The sequence below is a fragment of the Colias eurytheme genome, chromosome 25, assembly GCF_061535395.1.
Source record: "Colias eurytheme isolate Ceu_HAF_F1 chromosome 25, ilColEury1 Martin Lab GWU primary, whole genome shotgun sequence".
Taxonomy (NCBI): domain Eukaryota; kingdom Metazoa; phylum Arthropoda; class Insecta; order Lepidoptera; family Pieridae; genus Colias; species Colias eurytheme.
This window is the reverse complement of record NC_143004.1, coordinates 3105307-3120044: the sequence shown is the minus strand read 5'-3', so window position 1 is coordinate 3120044 and position 14738 is coordinate 3105307. Positions and strand designations below refer to the sequence as shown.

At 32.7% G+C, this 14738-nt stretch overlaps 1 protein-coding gene across 6 annotated transcripts in view; it reads right to left on the bottom strand.

The window, feature by feature from the left end:
* Positions 1–14738, bottom strand: part of Fak (protein tyrosine kinase 2 Fak) — a 170458-nt gene that overhangs the window by 7055 nt on the left and 148665 nt on the right. For all 6 annotated transcript variants that reach the window (XM_090116463.1, XM_090116464.1, XM_090116461.1 and 3 more), the window contains 11 exons: positions 14426–14547; positions 14025–14111; positions 13599–13680; positions 12840–12962; positions 4369–4449; positions 3778–3945; positions 3184–3316; positions 2660–2792; positions 1977–2118; positions 1259–1463; positions 270–397 (listed from right to left, as the gene is read on the bottom strand). In XM_090116463.1, the coding sequence (XP_089972589.1) occupies positions 270–397; positions 1259–1463; positions 1977–2118; positions 2660–2792; positions 3184–3316; positions 3778–3945; positions 4369–4449; positions 12840–12962; positions 13599–13680; positions 14025–14111; positions 14426–14547 (1404 nt within the window). The remainder of the gene's footprint in view (positions 1–269; positions 398–1258; positions 1464–1976; positions 2119–2659; positions 2793–3183; positions 3317–3777; positions 3946–4368; positions 4450–12839; positions 12963–13598; positions 13681–14024; positions 14112–14425; positions 14548–14738) is intronic.

The following is a 14738-nucleotide window of genomic DNA, read 5'->3' as shown; positions in this document are numbered from 1 at the left end:
TAACAAAAATTTTCACTTTAAAAATGCATTTTTAATGCTATATTAAGGTAATGGTGAAAATAAAAATAAAAACACACTATTTATACACGTAAAAAATTTCATAAAATAAAGACTTTTCTTGCATAAATTTATATAATTATAAACCGACTCGATAAAAGATATCAAGTTATATTTTAATACAAACATTTTACGTTACAATCCGGCTCGAAGGACCAATCAATCTTTCACTTCTCCCACCTTATTTCCCATTTTTAACCAACAATACTCACGTGTGAGGTTGTTAGCGGGTCTGGTGGGTTTGGGCGGCGGGTGGTCCCCCCAGGACGCGGCGGCCACGCGCCGGTTCTCGCGCCGCATCGTGTCCCACGCGGTACTGCGCTCCTCTTGTAAGATCTCGCTGTATATTATAATAATAATTATTATTGGTGAAAGCGAAATTATATTTTGTCCAATACTACTCGCTATACACATATTTATATAATTATCTTTCTTATATATAAAAATGAATCGCAAAATGTGTTGGTAAGCGCATAACTCGAGAACGGCTGAACCGATTTCGATAATTCTTTTTTTATTATATTCCTTGAAGTACGAGGATGGTTCTTATGTAGATAAAACGTAAATATGTACCACGGGCGAAGCCGGGGCAGACCGCTAGTTTTTAATAAATTAGCTATTCCCCGCGATTTCACTCGCCGTGCTCCGCTCCTGTTGGTCTTAGCAAGATGATATATAGCCTATAGTCTTCCTCGATAAATGGGCTAACAAACAACGAAAGAGTTTTTCAAATCGGATCAGTAGTTCCCGAAATTAGCGCGTTCAAACAAGCAAACAAACAAACAAACTCTTCAGCTTTATTTATTATAGTAAGTATAGATTATTGATGAAAGCGAAATTACATATTTTGTCTAATTCTACTAATATTATAAATGCGAAAGTACGTATGCTTGTTACCTCTTTCACGCAAAATCTGCTGAACCGATTTTCATGAAATTAGGCACACACACATTCATATATAGACTTTATCATAGAAATGGGAACCATGCGGGTTTTTGTATGAAAACGCTGGCGAAACCGCTGGTGGAAAACTAATTAAAGATAATTGACCGGGCCGTGCCCAGGTCGGCCGCTAGGTCACGATCGGAGCCCGGACAGGGCACGGCCATGGTCCGGACAGGGCACGGCCATGGTCCGGACAGGGCACGGCCATGGTCCGGACAGGGCACGGCCAGGTCCCGGACAGGGCACGTATACTCACAAGAGCGTCTCCTTTAGATGCGAAGCGGTGGGCCGATGAGATGGCTCGTAGGCCCAACACCGAGACATCAACGAGTACAAGCGGGGAGGACAACGGGGGGGTAACGCTAACCGTTCCCCGTTCTCAAGCTTGCCTATAACGTCGTTGTTCTTAACGCCGCTAAACGGTTTGACGCCCAGCATGAGGATCTCCCACATGCACACGCCTGAATATAAGGTGAATGAATGACTGAATAAATACTTTATTTGCACCAGAAACAAAAATAATAACAAAAAACGGTATAAGGTATTCTGAATACACAAATATTTTTTGTATGGGGCAATTGTTCGGTGACAAGTAATTGTGATTGGAAATTGTGTAAGGGCGGGAAAGAGAAATCGGAGTCGAATTTTAATAATTTTATAGGGAAAAAATTTCGTCCAAAGTCCTAACAATAGACAATTTATGCAAATAACTACAATTTATCAAAATAATAATATGGTCCTTGGAGACCATCCACGAAAGAACCAAATTTATTATATACCTTCTTTACTATATTACATATATACTACCTACCATTCGTAGAAAACTATCAAAAATACGTAATTTTTGTTTCATCATACATATAATACACGTGTCAAAACAGTTATGAATAAATAACTAAGTTTTTGGGAGATAATAAGAAAAACAAAATTAGGCAAAAAATTTAATACTAGAAATAGAGAAAAATAGCACTTACCAAACATCCAAACATCAGAAGCAGATGTAAATCGTCTAAAATTAATAGACTCTGGTGCCATCCACTTTATGGGCAGTTTCCCGCGCGAAGCTTTGTAGTATGATTTATCTTCTACCATCTTTGATAGGCCGAAATCCGCTAACTGTAATTATTTTAATGTAATTTACTAATTTAAATATTGATCATAGTTTAAAGAATTATTTATTAAAATTGTTAATTTAAATAGTTAATTTAACTAGCTGTGTCGTGCGCATTTACCCGTCGACGAACCCGCGGGAAAAATTAGATATTTGTATAGCTCGTGTGTTATTCTGACGTACAACTATCATTACTGTTAAGTTTCATCAAAATCAGTATAGTAGTCTATCCGTGAAAGAGTAACATACATGCATCTAACTTTCGCATTCATATTATTAGTAGTAAACTTTTCTTTAAGATTGTGTTTTTATACTTTCACATTTTAAATGACATGATGAAGTTTTGTTATTAATACAAGACAGATTTTACTGAGTTATTTATAAACTATATTAGAATGTATTTATTAATATGTAGAATGTATTTGTTAATAGTTATCTGCTTCAGTACATGCGTATAAACTGCAACTTTATAATTACTCAATTTAATTTTTTCATTAATATCTCATTTATTTGCATAATAACAGAATCAAAATTACTAATGATTACCTTAACACAAGTAGGAGTGGAGACTAGTACGTTTCTCGCGGCGATGTCTCTGTGCACGAACTTCTTGCTCTCCAAATAACTGAGCGCGGTCGATAATTGGTAGATGTACAACACTAGCGTGCATGTTTCTAATCTGTAATATAATAGATACTTTAAGTGTGTGACTCCAATGAATATGGAAAATAGATTCGATATGAAAGATTAATTTTAGATTTTAGTTTGACGTATAGCAATAGTTTCTTGGAGAAACTATCCAATTGAAAAACATAAATTTTACGTTTTCCTACCATTTTAAGAACATCATACAAATTGTTTGATTTTATTCCTATATGTTTGGTAAATTTTTCAGTTTAGTTTTAATTTTTCTGTTCCAGTAATTTTATAACATATCAAATGTTACATAACCTTTTCCAGTTAAAAAACGAAGTGTAGTAAATAGGTGCTTTATAAGCACACTAACTTGTAACTTTTTTTTAATAAAACCACCTTCTAAACTCCCCAAATCCCCCCTTTTCCCAACATACCTATGAGAATTCTGCTGTAAATACGCCCTCATTTCTCCCAAAGTAGCGAGTTCCATCACAATCCATATCGGCGGCGCGCTACACACTCCCACTAGACCGATTATATGCGGATGTGAGAACTGTTGCATTATATCTGGAAAATACATGGAAAAAATATATTTTAGAATGGCCATTATGACCTAAAATTATATTTGAATCAAACAGATGGACTTTATAATTTACTTGCACATTATATTTATTAAACATTAGAAAATTAACAGGATCAAAGCTCGCTAGGGACTCATTTTAATGATAATAATTCTTATCTGTCCTTTAAAGGCCGACAAAGCACGTGTAACACTGCGGATATCTTGTGTAGTTGTAAAATTTTAAATTTTAACTTTGGGATACTTTAAATGTTTTAGAGTCGGTACACGTCGACGCACCACACACATGTATCTGATAGACCACTTGCTTCGGAAGTGTCCGCAAAACTTTGCACCGATCCATGGATGAAATTATTTCTTTAGAATTTTTATCCAACTACGACGTGTAATAACTACCAATTACATTATGCACAATATTTATTAATTCTAATTTATAATATATACTCACAAGCCTCTTCCAGAAACTTTTCAGCGGTGTCCAAATCGGCGTCCATCTTGCAAGTTTTCACCGCTACGGGCAATACATATTCCCCCGCGGGAGTTTTCCCTTGTTGCTTTTGTATTGCGAGTTGACGGCGTAAGGATGGGTGGTTGGCTGATGTCACTTTGCATGTACCTTTATATTGAGAATTAATAAGTGTTAGGCAAAAAAGAGTAGGTAGGTGGTAGCAAACAACTAATTATTGAGTATTAAACATATTTGGACACAAGCAAAATGGATAGGACAGTTATTCAAAGAAAATAAGAACTTTAAGTATTTCAATAAATATGAACTATCTAACAAGAGATATTGGACAAGATGTAAAAATAGTTAATGAGAGTACAATTTAATTCCATTCACAATTTTCCTAACAAAAATTAACAGATATTGGACAAGACAAAAAAAGTTAATGAGGGTACAATTCTATTTAATTCTACCCACATTAATATTGGATATTGTGGCAAGTACAATCGTTATTGACGGTATTAGGAGTTATTAGACAAAAAATAAATACTGAAATTTAGAATGGTTTTTAACCAATAAAGTAAAATCTCTTACCTTTATGAACGTCACCAAATTGCCCCTCGCCAATTATGCCGGTTAATTCAATCTGATTACGAACCAACTCGTAGTCACGAACTGTGAATAATAAAATTAGCTTAGACATTTTTTATTATTGATATCTTGTAATTTACTAACTCTTGTCAATGAATTTAAATTTAAAGTTGGTCGACAGCTGAAGTCAAGCGGATATCTTCAATAAGGAATAATTCCACCAAGAGTATTAATATATTGTTACAATTAGCTTTCTCGTCGCTATCGACTATAGAGTCCTCACATAAGTGAGGAACGCAGTGGTTTAAGGTTGATGTTCCGACCGTCCCTCCATACATTTTTGATTACCTCTAAACACTTAACACAGACACTATTTCTTTAAAACTAATCATTTTATCACTTCTCTATAATGAAATGTGTGCGCGTTCGACCTTTTTAATCAATAATTTACAATATTTACTTAGAAAAACAACAGTAAAATACCGGAAAAATTTGACACTTCTACAGTAGTGTGCGTGACTTTTGCCAAGCGAAACACGACATAAAGCACGACATCTAGCGCATAGACTATATACTTATTACAGATCTAGCGCGTCAATGTCTAAACGAAAGGCGATGTTTAGACATTGACGCGCTAGATGTCGTGCATTCGCGTTCGTTATCTTATGCATAATGAGCATAATTCTAATAAATCAAAGTTCTGTGTAAAAATTGAGTAATTTCATTTCCAATCGTTCAAAGAAAATAACAATAAAATAAAATAAAACTAATGACCTTAGAAACTATGTTTTTTTTTATTTATTACTCATTATTGTTCGTCCGTCGTAGGTCTGTAAACTGTATTGTACACTGAAGGTAAATGGTACTGTAGGTACTTTAGTTCGGCGTCGTCGCTCGTCGGCTTGATATAAAATTACATTCTTGATTTCATTGACACGCGCTATGATTTGCGCGCGGAATTTCTTGTGTTGTGAATTTATTTTTGTATGCTATGCATTTTAATTGATTCAAATTGCAATGTTTCTCTAGTATGCATTTGAGACTATATTGTAAATTGTAATAATTGATCGTGGGTATAGTAATTAATTATTCTAATAACGCAATTAGTAATATATGTATTTTCGGTGGGATTCAAAACAAAAAATTGGCCCGTGATTTTTATGAAATTTCACCACATTGCAAATCACATCAATCATAGTTCATACACATGTATGACGAAAGTGATTAGTATTGTGGCTAACATTGACTCATCAGTTCATCACTGAAACCAGTGATAAATCAGTACCTATATCATATTGTGTTTGAATATTTTTAAACAATGATATAAGTATACAATTATTATAAATCGGTAAACTATCAAAGTAATCACAAACTTGCAAACATTGGTAAAATGTCCAGTAGTTTATGAGCCTATTCATTACAATCAAACAAACAAACAAAGTTTTCCTCTTTATAATATTAGTGTAGACAAACACTATGAATACGATCACGAATGCAAATTCGGGGATTTTCTAATTATTGCTAAATAATAATTGAATTCGTTTTGAAATACTCTATAATTTTTAGTGTATAAATAGACATTTATAATGTGGTGCTCATTTTTTTTGTACTGCTAACGCTATTGTAGGTACCTATTTTCGTTGTTTTATTTCAAGTGAACACGGCCATACAATTTTGTCACGAGCCGCCTATGATTGTAGGTACTTTTGTTAGGCTCCTTCGTCGTCCGCGTCGGCTCGAAAGTTCTTGATTTCATTGTCACGCGCTATGATTTGCGCGCGGATTTTCTTGTGTTGTGAATTTATTTTTGTATTATTATTATTTTTTATTTATTTTTTTATTTTATTGATTCAAATAAAATATTTCACTAGTATGCATTTGAGACTATATTGTATTATGTATAATTTATCGTAGGTATAGTTATTCTTATAACGCAGTTATATTTTCGGTGGGACAATTTGACCCGTGATTTTTCTGAAATATCACCACGTTGCAAATCACATCAATCATACACACGTATGACGAAAGTATAGTGGCTATAATTGACTCATCAGTTCATCACTGAAACCAGTGATAAATCAGTACATATATCATATTTTATTGTGTTTGAATATTTTTTAAACAACGATATAGGTATACAATATTATTATAAATCGGTAAACTACCAAAGTACTTCCGAATTTTCAGACAGACAAACAAGTAGTTTGAACACGCAGTTTTCTTATACTAGTAGCAAAAATCAAAACCATAATATTATGTTTCCCTACTATATTTTACTAAAAGTCGAGTGCGTCGAAATCGTAAATAATAATATGTTTTTCACCTTCCTGGTTATTTTCCCATAGTAAATAGTGTTTTAGGTTTGTTGTTGTAGGTAGGAATAATAATAATTATTCTTACATGTTGGTTATGAAATGTATATTGAAATAATTTACTTTTACAAATCATTAGTGATATAAGTTTTGAGTGAAAATGCTTGGATCAGCATAATATTATATGGTACTTCAAATACATGTTTTGATAAAAAAAACAATAGTGTAATAAAATAAAACTGCGTTTTATTGTAATCAATGTTGACAATTTTAAATTCCAAAATTATTGATCAATAAAATAGTTTACACCAACAAATATAACTTTTATTTTTATAACAATCGTTCATAATATAAACCGTAGCAGGTGGCGTTTTGAAGTTCTGTCTACTCATACAGAAAAATGGAAAACTTGTTTTTTTTGTAAACAATTTATTACTCATGTTGTTTGGCAACTCGAAGCGTGGTCGTCCGTCGTAGGTACTTTTGTTCGGCGTCGCGTCGTCGTCCGCGTCGGCTTGATATAAAACATTCTTGATTTCATTGACACGCGCTATGATTTGCGCGCGGAATTTCTTGTGTTGTGAATTTATTTTTGTATGCTATGCATTTTAATTGAATCAAATTGCAATATTTCTCTAGTATGCATTTGAGACTATATTGTAATAATTGATCGTGGGTAGGTATAGTAATTAATTATTCTAATAACGCAATTATATTTTCGGTGGGATTCAAAACAAAAAATTGGCCCGTGATTTTTATGAAATTTCACCACATTGCAAATTATATATTATACAATTACAATTACAATTATTATAAATCGGTAAACTATCAAAGTAATTACAAACTTGCAAAATATGCTTTTCCGAATTTTCAGACAGACACACAATTTTATTAGTTTGTTTTAGCAAAGTAGGTACCTATACCTATACGCTTACGTCGCGCGTCGCGTCGTCGAAAACGGTGCGCCCAGAAACAAACATACCTAATTCAGTTACAATCCTTTTTTTGTTCCGTAATTTATTGTATTTATTCTAATACGATTTTTTTTATTCGTCGGCCAGTTCTACTAGGTATAAAAAGATAAAATTGAAATATAATTATTGTAGCGACAGCCATATTATGTAACTATGTTTTCGTAAATATGTTTTTCACCTTCCTGGTTATTTTCACATAATCTTATCTTCTTATATATAAAAATGAATCGCAAAATGTGTTGGTAAGCGCATAACTCGAGAACGGCTGAACCGATTTCGATCATTCTTTTTTTATTATATTCCTTGAAGTACGAGGATGGTTTTTATGTAGAGAAAACGTAAATATTATGTACCACGGGCGAAGCCGGGGCGGACCGCTAGTCTTCTTATATATAAAAATGAATCGCAAAATGTGTTGGTAAGCGCATAACTCGAGAACGGCTGAACCGATTTCGATCATTCTTTTTTTATTATATTCCTTGAAGTACGAGGATGGTTTTTATGTAGAGAAAACGTAAATATTATGTACCACGGGCGAAGCCGGGGCGGACCGCTAGTATATATATATATAAATGAATCGCAAAATGTGTTGGTAAGCGCATAACTCGAGAACGGCTGAACCGATTTCGATAATTCTTTTTTTATTATATTCCTTGAAGTACGAGGATGGTTCTTATGTAGAGAAAACGTAAACATGTACCACGGGCGAAGCCGGGGCGGACCGCTAGTCTTATATATAAAAATGAATCGCAAAATGTGTTGGTAAGCGCATAACTCGAGAACGGCTGAACCGATTTCGATCATTCTTTTTTTATTATATTCCTTGAAGTACGAGGATGGTTTTTATGTAGAGAAAACGTAAATATTATGTACCACGGGCGAAGCCGGGGCGGACCGCTAGTATATATATATAAATGAATCGCAAAATGTGTTGGTAAGCGCATAACTCGAGAACGGCTGAACCGATTTCGATAATTCTTTTTTTATTATATTCCTTGAAGTACTAGGATGGTTCTTATGTAGAGAAAACGTAAACATGTACCACGGGCGAAGCCGGGGCGGACCGCTAGTCTAATATAAAAATGAATCGCAAAATGTGTTGGTAAGCGCATAACTCGAGAACGGCTGAACCGATTTCGATAATTCTTTTTTTATTATATCCCTTGAAGTACGAGGATGGTTCTTATAGCTAGAGAGCTAGTTAGTTTAGTTTTAGTGCAGTGGCAGTGTAAATGTTGTTGTTGAGGTTATGTAAATTTAACACTTTAGTTAACTACCAAGATATAAAGAAATGAGGATAGGACACAATAACTATTGGTTGAGGTATTTATAAACTCATAATATACTTTTAAAAAAATCACGTTTTAATAAATTTCTAGAATTAAATTAGAACAGCTGATTCAAAATAGCCTAAAAAATCTTAATAATAATAATTACGCTTCACAGCAAGAAGAAATGTACCATATGTACCCGCACAAAGTCGATATTGTGTTGCCTACCGTTCGACTCAATGGCTAGGGTTGTAACTACCTTTAATAATTATTACCAAACTAATAAACCGAGTGATGCGAAATAACCATAATTCTTTTAGAGTTTGATAAAATGATCAGGCAGGTATTTTCTTTAATCCTCTGAATTCTCGGTTACTAAATTGTATCGTTGAAATTATTCTTAATCGCGTAAATTTAATAAATAATCATATGGAAAACACTTTTCATTTGTTTTTTTACTTTCACGCCCAACTACTATACAATAATTACGTTGTTTCGGTATTTTGACGAGAAAACGCAGGAAACATCCGTTGTATCATTTTAGATAGATTGTATATTTTGTATCTGTAGAATTGAAATCAAAGCTATGTATATATTGTCTCCATTCTTTTCTTATCGGATTGTTGATCCCAATGCGAATGCGTCACTTAAATTTTATAAAAGACAATTAAGAACATCAAAAATAAAGTGATACGTAAATATTTCACAGTGCAATATATTATGTAATTAATAATAATTATATATTTATGAAAAAATAATTACATCAGATTTAATAATAGCAATTGTTTTGAATGTACATAATATGAATAAATGATTACATCATAATAGTAATAATCACAATTGTTTTATTTCCCATTTGTTGCAACCCTAGCATATTTTCATGTAGCAGCAGAAGTACCTACACTGGCGGCGCGGCGGCATCGTGCGACATCAAAGGCATTGCCTTACTAGGTAAGTTTATAATGACTCATTTCTTTTATTATATAATTTACGTTTTACTTTTACAGAATCCGATTCAATGGATTATGAAGACGAGTCACACAACGCCATACGATAGTGATGATGAATGAACATTTCAATAAATGCATGCGTGTTTTTTTATGTTGTTTTGTAATTGTTAATTGTTTCTTAAATAAAGAAATAAACTAAATATTTAAATGATGATTTGTTATTTGCAACACAACTTTATATTTGAGATTCTTTACAAATGTATATTTAGTTTTGTATCATCAAATTTATAAATTTTATTCCATAGTTTTCAAAATTAAATGTAAATGACCATAAAAACATTAATAAAGTAAATCATTGATGTAAGGTCAGGGAACGTAATACATATATACATCTGACCATGTAGAAGCTAAGTCTTGTTGACTGCTGAAGTCTGTAAAGTTTTGTTGTCTGCTGAAGTCTGTACGCAATGAAAATGTCTGCCGTTTCGAAAATAAGTTTTTAAGACCCTAATAAATAAAATATATGAATGGCAGATCTGGTCAAATACTTTCAAAATTGTATTTTTTTCAGCACTTTCATAAGTGTCTGCCAGAATGTTATCCGCGTGATAATGGTCTGCCATTGTTATTTTCCGATAGTAATAATAATCTATTTTCAAATATCAAAATGGCAGACGTGGTCAAATGGTTTCAAAGTTCGCCAAAAATTTCCACCTGTCTTACCTAAGCGCGCGCCCCGTCCACCACTCTGGGCTTAGTGACTCCTCATCTCATGTATAGTAGGTATAGGGGAATCAACACACAAAAATCCAGGTCTGGTCAAATACATACAGGTAGCTTTGCGCTAGCTCTCTAGCTATTACTTCTTATGGAGAGAAAACGTAAACATGTACCACGGGCGAAGCCGGGGCGGACCGCTAGTAAATAATAAAATAATAAATAGTGTATTAGATTTGTTATTGTATCTTGTATACCTACGAATAATTATTCTTACGTCTTGTTGGGAAATGTTCAAATACCTACCTATTGAAATAATTTACTGTTACAAATCATTAGTGTTATTAGTTTTGAGTGAATAGGCATGGATCAGAAATTCAGAATATAATATGCTACTAACTACTCAAATACATACATGTTTACACAACAAACACCACTGACCTCTATAACTATAAGTTATAGACAAACACTATGGATACCTACGCTCGCGAATGCAAATTCGGTGATTTACTAATTATTGATACCTAGTCATTGAATTCGTTTTGAAATAGCCTGTACTTTGTAATTTTTAGTGTTATAGACATTTATAAAATGTGGTGCTCATTTTTTTGTAATAAATCATCCCGAACGCTATTGTATTTTCGTTGTTTTATTTCAAGTGAACACCTATACAATTTTGTCACGAGCCGCCTCTGGCCTCTGGGTGAAATAAACAAGTCAAATGATTTTTGTTCTAATTGTATTTTGGTAGGTAGGTGGTATTTAGGTTAATTTTTATTTTGTATTTGCAGTAAAATAAAAAGATGAAAAACTTCATTAGGTATATTGTACGACACCTCACTCTGAATCGCGCTAGCGAAATTTTTTCGTTACAGAGCACATATACAACTTTCGGACAATCTTCATTGAGGCCGGCCGGCAAATCGAGTATGTCGAGAAACTTCACTTATTCGATGGAGGTATTCTACCTTCCTTCCTCCACAGTTGTGGGACCCCGACGTGCATTGAACACGCAGCTTTCTGATACTAGTAGCTAAAATCAAAACCACAGATATGTCTGTGATCAAAACCATAATAATATTTTTACCTATTATTTTACTAAAAGTCGAGTGCATCGAAATCGTAAATATGTTTTTCACCTTCCTGGTTTTTTTTCCATAGTAAATAGTGTTTTTGATTTGTTGTTGTATGAATAATTATTCTTACTTGTTGGTTATGAAATGTATTTTGAAATAATTTACTTTTACAAATCATTAGTGATATTAGTTTTGAGTGAAAATGCTTGGATCAGCATAATATCATATTTGCTACTTCAAATACATGTTTTGATAAAAAAAAAACAATAGTGTAATGTAGGTAATAAAATAAAACTGCGTTCTATTGTAGGTAATCAATTTTGACATTATTTATTTCCCAAAATTACAATAAAATAGTTTACGCCAACAAATATAACTTTTATTTTTATAACAATCCTACTTCCTACTAATGCGAAAGTTCATACATGTTTCAAAAGAAAAACTTTTACTTTTACTATTATTTCAATTTATCCGGTTTAATTAAGACTTAATATTGATACATATGATCATTATAAATACAAATAGGAATTAACAATATAACGAATACGTGGCACAACTAAAATTTTACCGATACCACCCGTGGTCATTCTCCTTTGTGGGTCATTTGTAACAGGATGGCGGTTCTACAGCGAAAAAAGAAAAATGATGGTCAGAACGCTGATACCGGATACCTTAAGATACTGTAATATAAAATATTACTAGATTAGATAAAATATTATAGGTAGTATCTTCACCGTGTGTGACGCGCTTTACATTCACGCCATCTAGAGTTAAATCTTTATCATTTTTGTATACGTCTGTGTGTGTAAACGACCCTGTATGCAATGACAGATGTTAAAACGCATAATTTTACCGAATTGGGTGGATTTTAAGGCAATGATATAACATATTTCAATAAAATATAATATTCAGTAACCGCCATGACTATTCCTAGGTTTGATGACTATTCCAATTACGCAAAAACTCAAATAAACTAGAAATGTAGAATTCAGCGCCATCTAGCGGGATATTGGCTGGGAACAGATCGTTGCAATCACCTTAAAGATAAACAGACTTACAGATTAACAAATTACAATATTTGTAAATAATAAATACAAATAACAAGGCCAAATTGAGGCCAATATTGTTCAATTCTATATTTTCTTTTATAAAAATTCATAAAAAATATACTTACCAGCCGGAGTAGAATAGTCAGCGTCATCATCAACGATCTCAGCGTAATCCTCAGACAGTATTGTGGCTGTATTTCCTTCCCAAGAACTGGTTTTACCTTCCGACGAACTGCTGCTCATTTCCGCTGGAAATTTAGAACGTTGTTATAAATAAAATTTTAATTAAAAATTGTATAATAGTGTAGGAGCTTTGAAATGGTCTTGTTATATAATATCAAATATTGACAGTAATATTTTTGACCGACTAATGCTGAGTTAATAAAATAGTGACAAAACTACTGCACTTAGAAGTGTCAAATTAATAACCATGATAAATAATAATAGCGGATGGTTTATCATAGAACAACATAATAAGTTACAAAAAGGGTTTCCTAAAGAAACTATCTACAGTAAAACTTACTTTTACATTGACAGTTGAGTTGTTTCCAAACGGTAGCTTGAAATATAATATTACATTTATTTTTCGTGCTTTGAATGCAGAAACACACATCTTGTTAAATATTTTTTTATTTTTATTACAAACCCTGGCAAAAATGCAAGATGGAGTCTTCAAATAAAAATTACAGGTTCTATTCAAATTAAACTAATATTGAATTTAGTCATTATAAGATTATCTCGTTTTAAAAATGATATATAGCGGCATTCTATTTTCTTTATTGAGAGCAGATACTTTGTATTTAATACTTTAACTCAGTGATTCGATACCAAAAAAATAATATTTAAACATTAACTAAATATAAAATAATAAAACTATTACATACTGGTTCTGTTCCACAGTGACGTCTGCGAGTCAGTGACGAGTCGGCAATAACCATCGACTAGATCCGCTAAGCTTTCTGCAGCCTGCAATATACATAAAATTTTTTCTTTATATTTTAGTTAGTACAATTTATGATATTTAAATTTCATAGAACTGTTCAAAGAACAAAGATATTAAGTATTTACATCATATATTTTTTTGGGATTACATTTTTCCTACACTAACCCAGAACTGGCGTGTACAGGTATAATCAAATTTTTAAGATTTTTACTACCTATTCTATAATCTTGTAAAATTAAAACGTTGGTAATAAATAAATATCATTATTCCAGTACGACATTCGATATTTCTCCCATTCGAGCCAGGCGAATCCGCGGCTACATACTAGTATACTAACTTAAATTAATAATATAATAACTAAACTCACATCAACACTACTGCACGTGATAGTTAGCGTTTCACTTGCACCTTTAACTCGTAACTGTAACGCAGCTTTACCGCAAGACGATCCACTCTGCGAAGAAAATATGATTTTTTACTTGAATAAAAGTTTAATTTGTTTGTACAGCAGTATTATACAAATATAATAAATAAATTGAATCAATGAAGAACAGCTATGAATAAATACTTTGGCCAATTAATAGAGCGATTAATCAAAGTATTACAGATTAATTTTCCAGGCAGTTTACTTTCATTAAAATAGAATATTTTATTGAATAACAGTCATGATAATAATATAAAAAAAAAACTGAAAACATGTTATATATTTTCACCTCTGTTAAATGGATTCCAAACATGAGGGTAGTTCAAAATATAGCCTATAAATACCTGCGTCTGAGACTGTTGCGTGCAGTTCGACTTGAGCGTTTGCACGGCGATGATGTCGCTGAACGACGCTATTTTGGTGTACGTCGGCGGCTCGCCCGCTTTGTGCGATACGTATGATATATCTGTGGAGAGGAAATATTTATACTACAAAATTTAAAATGTAAAAAATTCCTAGTCCATTGACTATTTGGTCGTTTGTCAGAAAGTAGCTAGAACGACCACGGCGACCCTTTTTAAAGTACTAATAAGTTAATAGAAATCTTGTGTCAATGGGGTCTTAAATAATCTCATTCAATACATGAAAAAAATTAAG